This window comes from Neolamprologus multifasciatus, chromosome 10 (assembly GCF_963576455.1).
Source record: "Neolamprologus multifasciatus chromosome 10, fNeoMul1.2, whole genome shotgun sequence".
NCBI lineage: Eukaryota > Metazoa > Chordata > Actinopteri > Cichliformes > Cichlidae > Neolamprologus > Neolamprologus multifasciatus.
Window position 1 is genome coordinate 20376990 of NC_140448.1, and position 20012 is coordinate 20397001.

Consider the following 20012-nt stretch of genomic DNA (forward strand, 5'->3'; position numbering starts at 1 on the left):
GTTTGCTTTATGATGGATGTGAATAAAACTTGTAGCAAAGCTACAACTGAGAGAGCCTTCTGTTTTTCACCTGCCTTGTTTTGCATACATGATAGCTATTGGGATGTTGGAAAAATAATCACATTATTTTTGTCCATGGGGTTGATCATTTCTGTGAGGTCTGAAGGTACTTCTTTAGCTTAGTGGACAGCATGCCAAATGGAATGCACTTGTGTTGGTGATTTCAGTGCGTCTTTGTGGGCTTAATAGATGTGCAGATATGCAGGTCTGTTATCTGTAGTATATCACTTCAGTCAAGTGCATTCAGGAAGCATCATGTCTCGCAGGCCAGCAAACAGCTGTGATTGGCACACCATCAAGCGGTGATTTGAATAGCGCTTGAGTGCTTTTGCTTTGCGCTTTGTTGGCAGAGCACACATTTGAAATATTATTTGATCGTGTTCATTTAATTGTGGGAAGCAAAATGTCTAATTGTACAGCCTATTAATAACAAGCAGGGCTCGCTTTACCCCAGAGGATGGTGCTTCCAAGAATTTCAACTAGATCACAGGGCAGTTTTCCACTTGATGTCTTACATCACATTAGCTTGTCCAGATAACCTCTGTTTATTGACGTTGACTGAACGTATTGCCTTCGGTGGTGGTCTTGTTGACGCCTCAGTGAAGGGAAAAAAAAAGATTACTCAGCCACCACTGCAGTGACTTCACAGTCTTGCACAAAGTAGGTGGCCGTTAGTCATTCTATAAATAAAATAATTTGAAAATGAGTCATGTCTTTCATGTGAAGTACCACGCTCTTGAGTAACTAAACAGATTCTATGGATTCCAAAAAGCAGATTCGTTTTAAATTAATATATTAAAAAAGCTAGTTTTGCTGCTCAACTTCTTCGTCTTTTTTATAGTTGCCTTTATAATGCTGTTAATTTATCTTGGGAAAACCTTTTTCAAGACTATGTGACTGCATTCATAAACTACAGCTATGAATCATTTTCACATTTTATTTTAAACTTTCATAATGTTTCATCATTTTCAATGAAAGGTCATTGGTTTTTAGTTCTGACACTTTGCTACTGCATGCTTTTTATCTTTAGAAAGATATATATTGACCTGCCTAATAATGCTAAATTACACCTATAATTACAATTTGCAGACTAATTAGCAGCCTGATTTACATAATGCAACACTTGCATAAGTTAAGTTTTCGGAATTATCTGGCTCTTGACCTATATGTTCTGCTTGCATGTACTCATCCCCCACTACATTTCATGGCAACAAACTTTGTCTAACTTAGAGTTAGGTATGAAACAGTACACTTTGTTGTGTGCAAAGAGTTCAACTATTCGGTGCAGTCAGCAATTTGAAAGCATGTTTGCGTGTGCAGAGTGCAGATGCGAGCACTTGTTTTGAGTTCAGGTCGCTAAAGCCTTTCATAAATAGAAACCAATACAGGCTTTTGACTTTTAATTGTAGGCCCATAGATTATTACAGATATAGGTAGTTTACTTTAGGATGCTAAGATGATATGTTATCTTTCTGTATTATCTTCAGTTATGTGTTATTCTATGTTATCTTCATTTACATGGCTAACCTTAAGTAAGCTCCCATAACAAATTGTATCTGATACCCCAGACCTGGCATATTGTGAACTTTCACAATACACTTACTTACTTTCTCACCTTTCCAGTTTACTGTATCCTAATGGATTGTAAGATTGATTAAAAAAACAGAATTTAAATCCATAGTTAATCGTTTGAATAACTTTTCAGGAACAAATGCTAAATAATTGCAGAGCCTGTTTTTTCCGAGTGTTTTGAAAAGCAACTCGACTTAATGCCGAGTTTTGCTTCCATTTTTTTCTCATACGTCATTGTGTAAAGACTTTCCAGCAAAGATGACTAAAAAAACTCAAAAACAACCCCCCACAGAAATTGTTAAACTATACAAAGATTAGATCAAACCCCCACAGCAACGGTTAAATCTATACTGGAATAAATGTGGCCGGTCACAACAGAGTTGCTAACAGTGTAGCTTTGTACCTGATGTGCGTCTACCACTACCAGGGCAGGGTTTTTTTCTGGATTAATAGAACTGATTTTGATTTACTTTCAAAGAGCACTCACCACTATTTATGCTTTTCGAAATGACCGCCTAAATTCCTAAAACATAATGTTAGGTTTACTATCTCAAGCCGGGTAATGCTGCAGGACAGTGAATGTAAACATCAAAGGAAAGACACAGCTGAATCCATCTTTCAGAGTGGCTCAGCCAGAGTCTAGTAGGAATACAGTTGAGATATAAGAGTTGACTTATTTTTCTCAGAGTGCACAAAATATTTAACATGTGTATTATTTTTGTGTTAAGCACAGTTCAATACCTGTGACTTGAGTAATGGCGAAGTAAGATCTTATCAAGAATTAATGCAAAAAACAAAGATTGTACATGTCTGTTTTTAGTGCTGCATACTAACCAGTTAATGGATAGTAGATGAATCACTAGTATTATCTGCTAATCCATTTACTTTGAAGGTTCAAAAGAAGTCTCATCTAATGATGACGTTTTTTTTTCCAACAGGTTTTAAATGACCTAAAAGAAATTTAGACTTACTTAAACTTACTTATTAGATTAACCTAAATTTGCTATTGTGGTGAAAAATATCCTGCTCGACATGCAAGCCTTCCAAGTACAGAAAAAAAAACATCTCATAGAGCAGAGAGTTCACTTCCTATTTTGTATCACCGCATAACTATCAATGCCATCATTTTTATGTGGCTTCAGCATTTGCAGTGCTGATTTTCATGATTGAAATGTGCAAATAATTGAAAATTTATCAGCAAGGTAGCAAAGCATGACATTGTACACAGTGAGGCCCTTGCCAAATGTTGTACAGATATGTCTGGGTTTTCTATTTAAATGCAACTGTGTTATAGCACGTCAAAAGCACCTGAAGGTTACTTTTATTTGTCAATGTATCAGGCTTTTTTTTTTTTTTTTTTTAATTATCCTTTCTTTCTTTTAAAAATATATTCATGTTTGCAAACTGTTTATTCTTGGAGATCAGGATACTCTGAGAGACACTTAATAAGGATAAAAGGCCTTGGTAAGGATGTGTGAGCTCACCATCACTGATACCATCTGAGTACGGTATCTGAAGAGAGCAGAAGCATCATTTACCCATAAGTGTGGGTTAGAAAAGGCATGACAGCCTGCAGTGTTATCAAGATTGCAAGCAAGGCATAGAGCCTTCCATCAGACATTACATCCAGGTCACAGTTTCTATTTGAATACGGAGAAAATGGTTTCTATGGTAAGATGTTTTGATTTGGACGCAAAAAAATGAATCGGTGTGCAAAAATTGTCTGTGCAGAACTGAGCAAAACCTAGAAGTCACTGATAATGTGACTTTCAATAAAGTGAAGGTAGTTGAAAGTCAAAGTTAAAGAGTTTGTGTTTGCTAATTATTGAAGAGTCAGCAAAGCTTTCGTTGTATTCTGGTCAAAATAACAGTCTATATGTGTTGGCTCAGCGGTTCTTAAACATTTTCTTTCATGCCCTTCTTCAGAAGTCCATGAAAGTTCAAGCCTCACACTCTAACTTTTAGCAATCATTAAAAGCAAAAAGTTATCCAAGTATAATTTGAATTTGTAAATGTCGGTACAGGAGCGTGAGTCATTGTATAAGAAGGAAATCTGATTCCTTCAGACTAATCTCGCTTCATACTTTTCAACTTAGATTGTCAGTTTTGAATACATTGCAAGCAGTATTTAAACACATCTGGGAAAGCGAGGGCATCTCTAAGAGATACCAAGTTTACTGGGTCACAGATGTAGAGCGGGCTCTGTAGATTTGTGAATGTAAACGTTCGTCAACAAAGGAAGTGACTTGCAGCTACCGTATAATGAGAGTCAGCAACTTCCAGTGAAAAGGGGTGGAGTAACCACTAATGATCTTTAACTCTTTTTGAAGTGATTACCAATGAGAGTGCAGAATGTCATTTTATATTACCAAAGCAAAGTCTCAGGAGATCTGAGTGACAACAATTACCTCTTCTGCTGCATCTATATGATACACAACAGTAATTTAGTGCGTTTGCAGAACTCATGGTACTCAGCCTGATTGAGACGGACATTAAACAGACGAGTCTATGCACGTCAGACTTTGGGAAGTACCCCTCACGTATCTCAAATTAAAATGAGGTCGTTCTTCAGCTTATGCAGCTAGTTTTAAATCATGGTCCTACTTCAAAATTGCAAAACTAATTGAATGTGTTGAGGATATTGTGGGCTCACAGTCACTATCACTGCATTATCATAGTGTGCAGGGAGTTGATTGGTCCACTTCTGGACTCTTTTTCTCCTGCAATCCAAGACAGATATTTTGGCACTTTTTATACATAGAAATTCATAGAATAATGGCTACAGTCTTCTATGAATTTACTGTGTGTATATTGTTGTAAATATGCATAGCAAGAGTTTTTAGCAATGTGACTTGAGCTGAATGCCCCCCTGGTCAAAGTTGGTTGTCTGTCCAGTTTATGCTCTGCTGCCAACCCTGAAAACATGCCTGTATTGAAGCAATGTAATGGTAAATGGCCTGTATTTGTATAGCGCTTTACTTAGTCCCTAAGGACCCCAAAGCGCTTTACACGTTCAGTCATCCACCCATTCACACACACATTCAGACACTGGTGATAGCAAGCTACATTGTAGCCACAGCCGCCCTGGGGCGCACTGACAGTGGTGTAATGTAAAGCCTTTTCTTCATGTTTCTCCTATATGTGCAATAGGTTCTACAAAGATTACTTAATAACATTTTGTTGTAAAAGTCTTGATGCATGCTCAATCATCCAGGTAAGTAAATCCCAAAAGGTTGATTCTGTTCGTCTTAGACGTAGCGTTTTCAGTGGGAGAAACTGATACTGGTGATGTCACTTGGATGAGTGACAAAACATTTCTCCCACTGAAATGTTTCGTCACTCAAGCGCCGGTGTCCTGCAGGTTTTAGATGTGTTCTTGATCCAACACAGCTGATTCAAATGGCTAAATTACCTCCTCAACATGTCTTATCGCCAGGCCTCTTATGTTCTCCAGAGGCCTGGCAATCTAAGTGAACAGAATCAACCTTTTGGGATTTTTTTCTGAACTGGAAGATCATCAAAATACAACAGTTTTAGTATTTCTATAGCAAAGTTCATCAAGAAAATACTGAATTCTGCACTAAACATCCTGAACATTTGAAACCTAATGTGATTAAGTCAGCCTACTAACGTCAGTGGATGATAGACAGTGCCCTGCCTTCTGTTATATTCTAGGATATTAGTAGACATCTTGAGACTAAATGTTACCTAATGCTAATGTAGTATTTTCATATAAAAAAATGCTGCATTATTATATTACAAGATAATAAAACTCAAAATGGGATTACTTTTTAAAGGGACAAATATTACACCACCCTCACATAATGGAAGTCATTAGTCACACCTTCCTTTTGTTGCATGAGCAGTTCTGTAAATAAGATGTAATATGTTGGACAGGCGGATACTTGCTCTACTATCTCTATTTTTACTTCATGGTTTATTCACTATATATGGTCTACGGAAGACATACCGTTAGTTGTACTGTTATCGCTAGTTTTTTTTTGCAAACCACATTTCATGTTTCTAATCGGTTTGTTAGATTATAGACCAAAAGTTTCTTGGTATTCAGGAAAGTGAAAAAAAATCCAGTTGAGCTTGTATCTTATGTATGATTTCATATCCTGTCAATATTATAGATACATTTATTGAAAGATAAAAAACTTTGCTGTTTTCATTTTTGTAATCAGTTGATCAGATGCTTATTTTCTGCTTACGCAGTAGCAAAATAATTTAACCTATGCAAAGCTTTATGATGGCTATTTACACAATTCACTTTGAGAGAAATAATCATCTTTACATCTTCTCTTTTGAATGTTTCAATTTTGTGCAAACGTTTGTTTGTTTTTCTCGCATTTATCCACCGTCGAATAAATGATAAATATCTGGAGATGTGCAGACACGGGGATTGCTTAATAACTACCTCACACATAATGGTAGGATGTGACCTGTTAATATGTTCTTGAAGTTTTTATTTTAGAATTGAATATTTAGTAATCACTATCATGGTTCTGTTTTAACCCTTTTACCTGATTGCGAATAGGGAAATAGCACTTCAATAAACTTCGGTATCCCATGCAGCAATGTCTAGTATAAGTGGCTTTTTGGTAGATAAACACATCTATCTTTAATTAGGTTTATCCTTTATATATTGCTCAAAAATTAAAAGAACACTTTTTAATCAGAGTATAGCATCAAGCCAAATAAACTTTGGGATATTGACCCGGACCCTACAGACATTGCACAGGTAATCCAACTCCTCCAGGATGGCACATCAGTATGTGCCATTGCAAGAAGATTTCCTGTGTCTTCCAGGACAATATCTAAACCATGAAGGTAATTCCAGGAGACAGGTAATTACTCCAGGACAGCTGGACAGGGCTGTTAGAGGTTCTTAACACATCAGTAGGATCATAATCTGCTACTTTTGTGCAAAGAGGAACCAGATGAGCACTGCCAGAATCCTACAAAATGAACTCTGGGAGGCCACTCGTGTGAGTGCCTCTGAACAAACAATCAGGGTGGCTTGAGAGCCCGGCATCCTTTAGTGGGCCTACTCTAGTGTGCTCACTGCTGGGCACTGTTAGGCGTGATTAGCATTTGGCTGAACTGATTGGCAGAACTGGTAGATCGACCACTGACACCCTGTGCTTTTCAAAATGAGAGCTGGTTCACCCTAAACACATTTGATAATGTGAAAACGTCTGGAGAAGCCATGGAGAACATTATGGTCCCTGTCACACTGTTCAGCATGACCAGTTTAGGGTGGGTCAGTGATGATCTGTGGAGCCATATCCATGGAGGGATGCACTGACCTCTACAGGCTAGGCAACGGCCGCCTGACTGTCATGAGACACCGGGATGAAATCTTTAGACCCATTGTCAGATGCCACACTGGTGCAATGGGTCCTCGTTTGCTCCTGGTACACAACAATGCCTGCCCTCATGTAGCCATAGTATGTAGGGAGTTCCTGGAGAGTGAAACAATTGATACCACTGACTGGCCTCCACACTCGCCTGACCTAAACCAGAAAAACACACGTGGGACATTGTGTTTCCAACCCCACCAGGTTGCACCTCATACTGTCCAGGAGCTCAGCGATGCCCTGGTCCAGATCTGGTCATCATCTGTCCCCCAGGACATCATCTGTCATCTCATTAGGAGCCCTGACATTGTCAGGCAGGCATGTGGTGCCAATACTAACTACTCCCATAACGTCCATATCAGTAGATATATCCAGTATAATATTTCTTACCCCATTGTGATCCTTTCCTTTAATTTTTTGAGCAGTATATTAACTTTTCATTTTATTTGTTTTCCACAGAACCATCATGAAATTCCACAGTATGAAGATGGATGAAATCAATAAGATCATACGAGACCTATGGCGCAGCACCTACAGGGGTCAAGGTGTGTCTCGCATTAACAAGAGAGAGCTATTATTATTTTGTGGCATTTTCAGAAATACTGTTTTACCCCCTTACTGTCATTTATCTATTCTCTTCTCTCTCCAGATATTGAGTATGTCGAGATCAGATCTGATGTGGATGAGAATTCATCTGCTGGAGTGAGGCGGAGGGTTTACAACTACAGAGTAGTTATGGTGAAAGGAGACACAGCTCTGGATATGAGAGGACGCTGCAGCGCTGGCCAAAAGGTAAAAAAATGGGTTGTTTTTTTCTGTTTTGTGGTTGCATCGCATGAAACCTGCATGTAACATGCAGTAAAAAGGTCAAACTTCTCAAACATGATGTGACCATTTTGTTGTCTTCTTCTTTAAAAATATGATTGTGTGTGTCTAGGTACTGGCATCGCTGATAATCCGTCTAGCTTTGGCAGAGACGTTCTGTCTGAACTGTGGGATCCTAGCTCTGGATGAGCCCACAACCAACCTGGACCGAGAGAACATCGAGTCACTGGCACATGCCCTTGTAGAGTGCGTATATACGGATTCAGTATTCTTACTGCTATACTAGTGAAAACCCTCATTAATAGGATGCAACAGCTCCTAACATTAACTGACAGCTGTCTCTTTAGCCCCAAAACCAAATCCTTTAAACAGTTTAAGTAGCAAAGTGTCAGAGTACACACTTAGGGAATGTCTAATGTGCTTGGTCCCATTTATAAGCCGCCTCATCACATCTGGAACCTCATTTGGGCTTAAAAGCTGTTATTAAATCCAAGTTAACTTTGTACCAAAAAAGGCCCCTTTGATGTAGATATGTTGCTATAGATACTGAGCAGTAGATGGGCTTCAAACCAGGAAATAAAAAGAAGTACACAGCTGGTGATACTGAATTAAAAAGAACTGTTTAATTATTGCAGTAGTAAAAAACAGACTCCTCTGTTTTAACGTAGATTGGTACTATCCTTCAAGCCTCATACTGTGTCCCTACACAGTGCCCAGTGAAGTGTTACAGGATGTAGAGGTTGTCATTTGCCCATTCCTCTTTAAAAGTTGAACTATTTTGGCTTTACTGGAGCAGACCGTGTAATGTATCGGACAGAGAAACCAGCATCCGACCTGTCAAAACATTAAACACACAGACTTCTAGTTGTATACCTTGGCAGCCACTGTCTTCCTTGCAGTGGGATGTAACTCTTTATCTCCTGCTGTTTTCTTCAGAATCATTAAGAGTCGCTCTCGCCAGCGCAACTTCCAGCTGCTGATCATCACTCACGACGAGGACTTTGTGGAGCTGCTCGGGCGATCCAGCTACATTGAACATTTCTATCGTATCCGTAAGAACCAGGATCAGAACTCTGAAATCACAAAGTGCAGCATCACTTCCCTCTCATCCTATCTTCACTGAGCACTGAAGTGATTCGAAAAGCTGCTTTGGAAATGTAAACTAATGCTTTATCTCTTTGCTTTGATTTTATTTGGGCAAAGACCACGTTCAGGTTTGCTTTTCAGGAGGCATGAAGAAATCTCATTCGCACATCATTTGTTTAATAACTGACTATAATTTAACTGATATACAAAGGTATGTTTGGTTGATAGTGTTTGTTTTTGAAGTCAGTCGTCAATAACCTTATATAAACGTATTATAACCGTTATAACCGTAATTATCCTTAAGAAACTGTTGGAAGAAGTGCCAAAACAAAAGCAATAGGCTTCTGTTAACATCAGAAATATTTAAGGACAAAAAGCTTGATTCTAATCCATGAAGAGTTTGCTTGTTGTTCTGGAATCCAGCGTGAGTAAAGGAGCTGTTTGGGTTTTTTTGTTTTTGTTTTGGGTTTTTTGGGGGGGAAATAAAACTGCTAAAAACTGACGAAACTTTTCTGCATATTTATTGAAATACTGCTGTTATTCATAGTCTGACTAGTGCCCAGCAGCCATCAGATGGCATTTTCAGCAACAGCACATGCTTTGCTTAAAAAAATAGGGGGAAATTACACATTGAAATTCATATATAGCTTTAAAAAAAAAAAAGCCCCTAAAGAAAACAAGTCACATATCAGATTGTGATGAATGGAATATTCAACTTGAAATTCTTAGCTGGTGTACATTTGTCATTAGCTGAGAATAAAATTATAGAACATTCAGTGGAAACCAAAGTTATTGACCTATTATCACACCACAAATCAAAGGTAAGATTATTTAATTGCTGTAGATTTATTTCAGAGAAACACAGCGCCTTTATCTCAAAGTTGCTCATTGACCACAACTTAATCAAGAATTATGTCACACAATCCGTACATTTTTTTTTTTTTGCAATTGGCAAATGTGATAAGGCGTGGGCAAAGCAAGTATAAGTAATCTGTTATCTGCCAAGACTTCAGAACAAACTTGAAGCTGACTACAGCAAAACAACCACTTCAAGGGCTTTGTTTGAGGACGAATCTTCTAAAGGTTTTCACTCTAAGTACAAGTATGGAGATGATGATGATGATGCTTGTGCTAGTGTCTGCTGCGCTGATGAGTCCGTGTGCTGCAAATCCCGTCCGGAGTCTCAACCTAGACCATATCATTGATTTGGCTGACAAATACAATAAAACTATGTATGAGGTAAGGGCTCATCTCATAAGCACGAATGTTTTCTTGACTCTTAGCTTGAACATTTTATAATGTTTTTGGTGCCTTGACTTGTTAAAAAACTTGAAATTGTGTTAAAATTTTAAATGTTGACAAATATTTTTTCTATTCAATGTGGAAGAAGTTCTATGTTGAGGATGTGACTAATCTTGCTGAGGATGGATGTGGGGTGAGAGGATCCTTTTCCATCTCTTTGAAACTGTGTTCCCTGTAGAGCATTCAGTTTTATTGGATTACATTTTTAAATGTCATTCATTTTAAACACGTCTGAAGTGAATATGTTCTCGCTCCTGTTGCATACAGAATAAGTTCTTCTGCAGAGTGCAGGACATCCTGAAAAAGCATCACAGAACGGAGGATGAGAAGATCGTGAGAAACCTGAACGTGTTTTTTAAAGAAGCAAATGTAAGATATCTTTTTGCCAAATTAAAATGTGCCATCTATGTTACAAATATGTAAGGATTATGTACTAACTGCATTTGCAATACAGTGAGCGAGATCATACTGAACCCAGGTGTTTTCTTACCTTTTAGGTGAACTGCACAAAAGAACTAATTAACGTGCCTCATGCAACAACCGAAAAGCCAATACCGTTTTTGCTGGAAAACCTTGCAAACTGCATTCGCCAGAGAAACTTCATGGGAATTTAAAAACAAAAATGCCTGAATAGCTTCGTGTTCCGTGAACTGTCTGACATGTGGTAACGTCTTCAAATGTTTTTCATAGTCACAGTTTGATACAGTTGAAGTACTGGATATTTATTTTCTGGTATAGTTTTCTCTTTTATGCAGTTTATTTGTTATTTAATAGCAACTACATTCAGTGCTTTCACAGGGATATTTTTGGTTGAGTTATTTTTAAGCTGCATAAGTAAAAATTCATCTGTCGCTGGCATTAAACTTTACAACAGTTAAGGCAGCAACTGCACATTATTGTAAACTGCATATTTATATTTTATTTAAAACAAGTTCAGTTCACATTTTGATATGTTTGGATGTTTGTTGTAGTTCTTTCACTCCACATTGAAACAAGTGTTTACAGAACAAGAAGTTGTTTTTCTCACAACTTGCATTTGTATGGAAATGCTTTGTACCTTATGTTAAGACAATCAGCTTTAACAGACATTTTGATCCTGTTTTATTTTTATATTAAATTTTGATGACGCCTTACTTCTGACAAGCTGTCTGGTATCATTCAGTCCTTCAGTCCCTATTGTCTGAAAAGGGGACATACTTGTCAATATTTTCAGTTCAGTATCTTGACTTCTGTTATAATTACTTTGCATGATTGGTTCAATGCTACACTCCCTTTAAGCCAGCTGTCTTCTGATTGGTAGCTTCTCCTACATAGAAGGTTTAGGAGAAGCTGGTTGTATTCACAGCCATAACTGTGTACAACCAGCTTCTCGTACCGAATTTTTCGGACTATAAGGCACACTTAAAATCCTGTAATTTTCTCAAAAATCAACAGTGCGCTTTATAATCCGATGGGCTATATGTGGTATGCTTACTAACCTCAAAACAATTTTATGTGGTATACGGCGCTCAAAAATCTGTCAAAAAATGTTTTAGTACAACTTTGGCAAGCTACGAAGCCGCACCACTTGATGGATTGTTGGAGCATTACGGCTACTGTAGTCAGGAGCCTCGTGGAATAATCTGGGTCCAAAACTCCGTCCGCTTTAGGTCCCAAAGTCAGACAAATACTGCAGCATCACTGAGAGTTAAAAACTGTCTAAATGTTTTCATCTTTAATAAAATGATCAGCGTTGCTGCTTCACTAGGTGTAACAATTAAGTTTAACATCCAGACATCCATGAAAACAGAATTTATTACATTTAATGGAGTAGGAAGTTAGCAGGACTAAGCTCACTAGTTTCTACCTAAACATGATATAGCATGTTCTGACTGAGAGATTTCTAAAAAAAAAAAGCTGAAGGATGAACGCTAACTTTTTTCCACTCACTAAAAGTTAACGTGAGGGTTCCCGATAGTTGGGGACAAATGCAATCGCATGTCGTGATGCTATAAACGAACCAAACTTCAGTCAGGAGAACAACTGAGATATTCCATCCACAATACGAGGTTAGTCATTAATATACTGAGACAACATGGGAATAGAGCAGCTGCGAGAGAATTCTGATAACATTGAGACGGTGTTGTGTGGCAGGTGTTTTGTTGCCAGACTTTTTAACGCTTGTGGGGTGACTCCAGCTCAAGAGACACCACAGATCATCTGCTGATCAGAGGATTGGTGGTTTGAGTCCTGGCTGCTTCGATCTGCATGGCAAATATGCTTATGCAAAATACTAACCTGCATCCATTGGAGCATTAATGTGTGTGATTGGTCATAAGCATAGAAGAAAGTGCAGGTGTGAATGGGGCATGTTGGATTAAGCACTTTAGGTGTTCTGGGAGTGGAAAAGCAGAATCGGTCCATTTACCACTTCAAATCAAATCACTTGTATTGTCACATCACATGTGAGTGAATTTCTTGTGTGCAAGCTTCACAAGCAACAGAGGTGTGCAAAATACAATGACATAAGAACAAAGAAAAATATAAGAATGGGAATTCTGAGAATTCTAAGAACAAATATAAGAATGTCTGCGGTGTCCCTTGAGCTAGAGCCACCCCACAAGCGTTCCAAAATCTGGCAACAAAACACCTGCCACACAACACCGTCTCAATGTTATCAGACCAAAAAATCGATTTCCAGTCTCCTTGTTTCATTTTGGTGAGCCTCTGTGGACTGTAGCCTGAGTTTCCTGTTCTTAGATGTCAAAAGCAGAATCTGCTGCTAGTCTGTTTGATTCAAAGGGCAACATGATGCTGTAGCTGAACAGGTGTACCTAACAAAATGGCTGGTAGTTGCATATACACAATGGTGGATTCTCGTAGGAATATGCTTACTGTATTTTTCAGACCATAAGGCGCATTAAGTGAAACAGAACAGCCAGATAAGTCAAACTTTACTCAACTCATTCTCCTTACTTTCTCCATTTCTATACCATTGATTCATTAATGTTGAATGTGTATACCAACTATGTATATATACAAGTGTGTGTGTGTATAAAATAAAATATACAATATACAAAGATTAGCAGTGGATGCACTGGTACTGCATTCAGCATGATATGGTGCATTTCCAGCAGGATAATGCACCATATTACCTATAAATCTCTCCTTGGGCTGGTTCCCTCTTATTTATGTGTTTATATGTGTAAAAACCACAACCAGTACAGCCTTCATTTTCACAATATCTGTCCCAAAAATCAGAACAGAATTGGGGGAAAAGGCATTTAAATACGCTGCCCCTGCTTCCTGGAATAATCTGCAGAAGGAACTAAAATTCTTAGAATTGGTTACCTTGGGGGAGTTTAAGTCCATCTTAAAGGAACGAGGGAATAACTCTTTTACTCGGTGTGATTGTTTTTAATGTCGCTCTTAATTTGATCTGTTATTGTATATTTTTTACATGTTCGTACGGGGATATTGTGTTTGTTTTAAATGTTATATACTTATGAGGTACATGTATTTTTGACTTTTGTTGCCATGATGCCAGGTCTCTCTTTTTTAAATCTCAATGAGATTTTTACGTGGATAGATAAAGGACTAATAAAAAAATAGTGATCATAAATCACAAAGCTCAAATCATCTCAGACTCGTTTCTTGGTAAGAAAATTACGGCAAAACTGCAGATTACAGTTACTATTTGACCAAACGATTGTCGAAAATTTTTTATAGCCAAACTCTGTGTAATCTGTACAGTAGAAACAGATGGAATAGTAATCAGTCTAAACAAAAACCAGCACCTGTATGAGGGCGGGATTAAAAACCACACCAGAAATCAAACTTCAGACTATTCAAGTCTTCTCAACTTTATGAGCATATTTTCAAGTAACCATTGTAAATAGATGTCTGTTGTTTTCTTCTTCTCCTTTTTTGTAATGCAGCTCACCGTATAGACTCATTTCAGAGAAACTTTTCTTCTTTCTCAAGCTGCGTATTGACCACAACTTAATCATGAGTCTTATCTCTCCATCGCTGCAGACTGCATTTGGGGTTTTTTCTGTAATTGACAAATGTGGTGAAGACGTGGGCAAAGCAAGTATAAATAATCTGTTCATCAGCCAAGACCTCACAGCAACCTGCAAGCTGACAATTGAGCAGAAATACTTTTCAGCTTTTCAGCCAACTAATAACAAGTATGGAGATGATGACATTTGTGCTGGTGTCTACTGTGGCCCTGCTTATCAGTCCATGTGCTGCAAATCCCATCTACAATATGAACTTAAACAATATCATTGACCTTGTTCAAGAATACAGTAAAACTTTGAATGAGGTAAGATCTTATACATTTAACTGCCTCTTAGCATTCATAGAGCTTTTTGTTGTTCTTGTTGTTAGTTTACTTTTATTTTTTCTGCTTTGTTCAAGTTTTTAAAACTTGATTGTGACAATTTGTCTCTCCAATGTTGCAGAATTTCTATGTCGAGGATGTGACAGACTTGGTTGAATCTGGATGTGGGGTGAGAAGACTACTTTTCATGTCTTTGAAACAGTTTGCAAGCTTTCCATTCAGGTTTCTTTTTTGAGAGACTGCAATAAGAACAGTGATCTCTTTTTAACATTTTAATTGGGTTTATTTGTAACGCTAGTAGTTTCATGTTTATGTTTCATACAGGATAACTTCATCTGCAAAGTGCATGAGATCCTGGAAAACCATGCCACAAAGCAGCAGAAATATAAAGAGAAGGAGATTGTGAGAAACTTGAAAGTGTTTATTAACGGCACAAATGTAAGATATCTTCTCTGACATATTTCCTATATAAGAACATCAAATCTGTGTTACCCACATTTAGAGACAATGTACTAAATCTACCTGTTGTGTCTTTGGTGAGACAAAGAATCTGCAAAACGATAAAACATATTGTACTGAACTCAGCTGATTTCTTGTCATTTAGTTGAACTGCACTGAAGTTCTGAAGACTGTGCCGAAGGCAAGAACTGAAAAGCCAATACCGGCTTTGCTGGAAAACCTCAAGATATGCATTCAGATGAGAAACTTCAATGGAAAATAATAACACGCCTGGATACCTTCCAGATCTGTGGACTGTCTGTCATAATGCTTCCAAGTCATTTTCTTTGTTCTTTTTTTCTTTTTGTAATTTATCACAATTCAAGCATTGGATATTTATTTCATTCTATAGTTTAAGACAGTATTTTCCTTCCTTTTTATGCAGTTGATGTTATTTAATAGTAGCTATATTCGGTACATTAGCAAAGACATATCTGACTGATGTTTAACTGCATTTGTAAAAATGTATGTGTAGCTGTCATCAAACAGCACAACAGATCAACTTGACATGTTATTGTACAACTGCGTATTTATTTTTTATTTAAGTTAAGGATTTTTTAATATATTTGTATTACATATTTATTGCAATTGTCTCACATTGCATTGAACCAAGTGTTTACAGAACAATAATAAATCACTTTTAACCACAAGTCCAGTTTGTATGGAGATGCTTTGGGCTTTATAGCAAGAAAATTAACTTTTACACACATTTGGCTGTTAAGATCACATTTTGATGATGGCGTCATTTGTGGCTCAGTATTTTAGTTCTTGGCTTCTGTTAGCATAACTTTGCATGATTCATTTATACTGAACGAGCTGCAGACTCTCAGTCCATCCACTGTCTTAAATTAGCCTTTTGCTTGAAAACTACACTCCCTAAGCTACTTTTTTAATTGGTTGCTCATCCCTAACGGAAGATTTAACCTGCAGGTGGGTGGAGCTGCTGTACTGACTGACAGGGCTGTGTACCTGAGATAACAATATTAAGGATACCACCACCTCTCACTCTAACATTGTGTGTATGCATATACACTTACTGGCCACTTTTTTATGTATATCTCTTCTACTGCTCATTAACAAAAATATCTAAGCAGTTAATCACATGGCGGAAAGCAAATATTTATACATGTAGCCATGGTAATGATGCCCTGCTAAAGTTTAAACAGAGCATCAGAATCAGGACCACAAGTGATTTAAGTGACTTTGAGCGTGACGAGTTTCTTGGTGACAGATGAGTATTTCAGTAACCACTGATATACAGGGATTTTCCCACACAACAATCTAGGGTTTACAGACAATGATCCGAAAAAGTAAAATCCAATTATCTGTGTGAAAATACTTTCATGATAGCAGAGATCGGGGGAGAATGGCCAGACTGCTTTAAGCCAGGGGTGGGCAACTCCATGCCTCGAGGGCCCGTGTCCTGCAGGTTTTAGATCTCACCCTGGGTCAACACACCTGAATCAAATGATTAGTTCATTACCAGGCCTCTGGAGAACTACAAGACATGTTGAGGAGGTAATTTAGCCATTTGAATCAGCTGTGTTGGATCAAGAACACTTCTAAAACCTGCAGGACACCAGCCCTCAAGGCATGGAGTTGCCCACCCCTGCTTTAAGCTAATAGGAAGAACACTCTAAGTCAAATAGCCAATTGTTAGATTGATCGTATGCAGAAGACCATCTCTGAATGCACAACACATCTTATACTGTAGCCCAATTGCACTGAACTTTGACGCAGAAAGGTTACATCCTCAGAAGACACATAAGGTGCCACTCCTGTTTGCTAAGAATAAGATAGTGAGACTACAGTTTACAATTCAACAATAGAAACATTTAAGTCATCGCCAAGTATGTTGAGTCCCAATTTCTGCTGCAATATTTAGATGGTAGAACCAGAATTTAGTATAACAACATTAAAGTAAGAATCCATCCAAGGGATTAAGGAAACATTTAATTAGGCGGCAGTCAGAGGCGGAAGTGACAGTCAAGGTAAGCGACTAATGTTGTAACTGACGTCAGACGCCGGAGATTTTGGCGGAAAATTAAAGCAAATGGTAGTTTAGATTTGAACAAATTTCTTTAAGCTTCAGTATTACCAAATACACTTATCAATTGTCTCATAACTAACAATATTTGTCTAAATTATCTCCAACACCCTGGAGAACAACGGGGAGAGTTTAGACGCTCTCCAAGATTATATTGATCAGTGCTTTCAGGATCTCGTGATGAAGAAGGCCCAGAGTACAGCTTCCCCGGCCAAATCTGAGACGCCGTCGTCGAAAAGACAACGCCCGGCAGATTCCCCCGGCACAACATCGCCAGCTGGCAAAGATATTGCCGACATACTGGAGTCAATCGACAAGCGATTGTCCAGTTTCGACGCAAGGCTGTCCCTGGTGGAGATTCTTCACCGGGAATTTAAATGCTTGCGAGAATCCCTGGAGTTCAGCCAGCAGCAAGTGGAAACGCTCGCTGCTGAAAATGCCACGCTAAGGGAGTCGGTGAAATCTCTCACAGAAAATGTTACTCAGCTAAATAGAGAAAATAAAAAAATAAAAGAAACGGTTATTGATCTACAAGCTCGTAGCATGCGTGATAATCTAGTATTTTCTGGTATTCCAGAAGCCGCTGGAGAGGACGCGGAGACCACGGTAAAAAGCTTCATCAAAACCCACCTGAAGCTGCCGGAGGACATGGTGAAGAACATCGTCTTCGATAGGGTGCATCGCCTCGGCCCCATTCGGGCTACGGCCGGGAGACCACGTCCTATCGTGGCCAAATTCGGCCACTTCAAACAAAAACAACATGTGAAAAGCCGCGGCAGGGAATTAAAAGGAACGGACTTCAGCGTGAACGATCAGTTCCCCAAAGAGATCCTGGAACGACGCAGGGTCCTCTTCCCACTTCGACGCGGCTTCATCCAGAAAGGCTCCCGCGCTGTCATCGCTGTGGACCGGCTGTACGTGGACGGACAGCTCCACCGCGACCCCAACATCACTCCGTGGCTGTATTAACTTCAGACCAGATAAGAATCCGCTACACCCTTTCCCTATCCACTCACACTAACTTGGATTAACATTTGTTTAACTTACCGGTATCAAATCACATCTTAAGTGTGATTTCATAGCAATATTAACACCGTCACTCTCCGTCAGTGATTTAATTGGAATGTTTACGTTTTCTTTTCTCTCTTCTCGTTTTTTTTTTTTTTTCCTCTCTTTTCCCCCTCTTGTTTTTATGCTGCTCACCCTCGTCCTTGGTTTCTTTCTTTATTTCTTTCACTGCTTCGATCACCTGCTTCCACACTCTTCCACAAACAACATCATTTATTTCGACACTTACTCACTGCACGATCACGCACAGTCATGCGCTCAACGGCAGCACATTTACATCAGTCAGACAGCGCACACAGACCTACAGGATACACACACTTAAGCCAAGCATACTCATATTAGTAAATATGCAAACACATAGTCAGACTCGGGGAGCATCTCGCCACACATTTTTTCTCTCTCTCCCTCTCCTTATTTATGAACAAGTGATATATTCTCTCCACCTGTCTAAGCGACACACACAGAGTACACCCCTAGTTATGCACAGACATCTATGGGTGCACTAAGATTCGTTACATGGAATGTAAATGGAGCTGGCTCCAGAGAAAAGAGGTTAAAAATATTTAACCAACTCAAAAAACTACAGGCAGATGTTGTCCTTTTGCAAGAGACCCACAGACCTCTTAGAGGTTCGAATGAACTTAAAACACCTGAGTTTCCTAATGTGTTCTCAGCCTGTTATAATTCTAGACAAAGGGGAGTAGCAATTTTAATTCATAAAAAAATTAATTTCACAGTACTCGATACAGTTATAGATCCAGAGGGCAGATTCTTAATCATTAATCTATCTATACTTGATAAAAATCTATGTATTGTAAGTGTATATGGTCCAAATGTTGATGATCCCTCATTCTTTCACGGTTTTTTCAGTGCACTCTCTGAACACTTAGATGGCACACTTGTGCTTGGAGGCGACCTCAACCTTGGACTGAATGAAGAAATGGATAGGCTCAATACAGCAGGAACTCAGCGTAATTGGCAGTCCACAAATATAATCAAACAGTATATGAGCGACTTTGGTCTTTGCGATGCATGGCGCTCCCTTCACCCCACCAGTAAGGAATATACTTTTTTCTCACATGTTTATCACTCCTACTCTCGTCTGGATTATTTTTTGGTCAGCAGCTCACTGCTGAGCGACATTTCAGACATTGAGATTCATCCTATAGCTGTCAGCGATCATGCTCCTGTATCTCTAACACTAATGCACAAGAATAATACTATGCCAAGTAAAAACTGGAGATTTAATACATCACTGCTTAATGATGAAGACTTTATTAAATATTTTAAAAAAGAGTGGACTTCATATTTAGACTTTAATGACACTCCCGGAACATCAGCTTCTGTTTTATGGGAAGCAGGGAAAGCTGTGATGAGAGGTAAAATAATTTCTTTCTCATCACATAAAAAGAAAAAAGAAAACAAAAATATTCAGGAATTAGAAAAAAACATCAAATCACTAGAAGAAGCCTACGCGTCCCACCAAGATCAGGAAACATTGAACAAAATACGTGTTGTGGAAGTTTTCCCACTTAAATAAAGTCTGCAGACGAGCGGTGAGCGGTAGCTAACATTCTTTTATTCCCATGCACACAACATACAAACAAGCTTGTGAAGCCCCTGCATGACCACGGGGCAGGGTCAGCAGAGTCTCCCTGAGCCAAAGTCAACCTCTCAGTTAAATACCTTCTCCAGGAACAAAAGGCAGTACACAGCTGTTTCACACTCCCTTGCTACTTCCCAGAGTCCTCAAGAGACAAAAGACTGGTCCTCTGGAGTTCCTGTTTTCCCCCCAACATCTTTGCTACACCCCCTACCATTTGTCTTAAGTATGAGTGTCAGACATGTTAAAACAATGAAATAATGT

The 20012-nt window shown here is 38.6% G+C and overlaps 3 protein-coding genes across 6 annotated transcripts in view; all 3 read left to right on the top strand.

The window, feature by feature from the left end:
• Nucleotides 1-9422, top strand: part of rad50 (RAD50 homolog, double strand break repair protein) — a 29763-nt gene extending 20341 nt beyond the window's left edge. For all 3 annotated transcript variants that reach the window (XM_085174976.1, XM_085174977.1, XM_085174975.1), the window contains exons 25-28: nt 7455-7540; nt 7645-7787; nt 7933-8066; nt 8757-9422. In XM_085174976.1, coding sequence (XP_085031102.1) covers nt 7455-7540; nt 7645-7787; nt 7933-8066; nt 8757-8943 — 550 coding nt within the window. In that variant the 3' untranslated portion in view covers nt 8944-9422. The remainder of the gene's footprint in view (nt 1-7454; nt 7541-7644; nt 7788-7932; nt 8067-8756) is intronic.
• A 206-nt stretch (nt 9423-9628) lies between these two features.
• LOC146510179 (uncharacterized) lies at nt 9629-12741 on the top strand. Of its 2 annotated transcripts, none has more exons than XM_085174980.1 (4): nt 9629-10145; nt 10297-10341; nt 10476-10577; nt 10706-12741. In XM_085174980.1, exons 1-4 carry the CDS (start codon nt 10011-10013, stop codon nt 10820-10822), a joined length of 399 nt encoding a protein of 132 aa, XP_085031106.1. In that variant the 5' UTR covers nt 9629-10010; the 3' UTR covers nt 10823-12741. The 2 variants fall into 2 exon arrangements, with proteins under 2 accessions (XP_085031106.1, XP_085031105.1); XM_085174979.1 differs by having other exon boundaries at nt 10294-10341; nt 10706-12734.
• Nucleotides 12742-12901: 160 nt separating this feature from the next.
• Nucleotides 12902-16483, top strand: LOC146510180 (uncharacterized). Its single transcript, XM_085174978.1, has 4 exons — nt 12902-14514; nt 14654-14701; nt 14857-14970; nt 15137-16483. Exons 1-4 carry the CDS (start codon nt 14380-14382, stop codon nt 15251-15253), a joined length of 414 nt encoding a protein of 137 aa, XP_085031104.1. The 5' UTR covers nt 12902-14379; the 3' UTR covers nt 15254-16483.
• The last annotated feature ends 3529 nt before the right edge of the window (nt 16484-20012 follow it).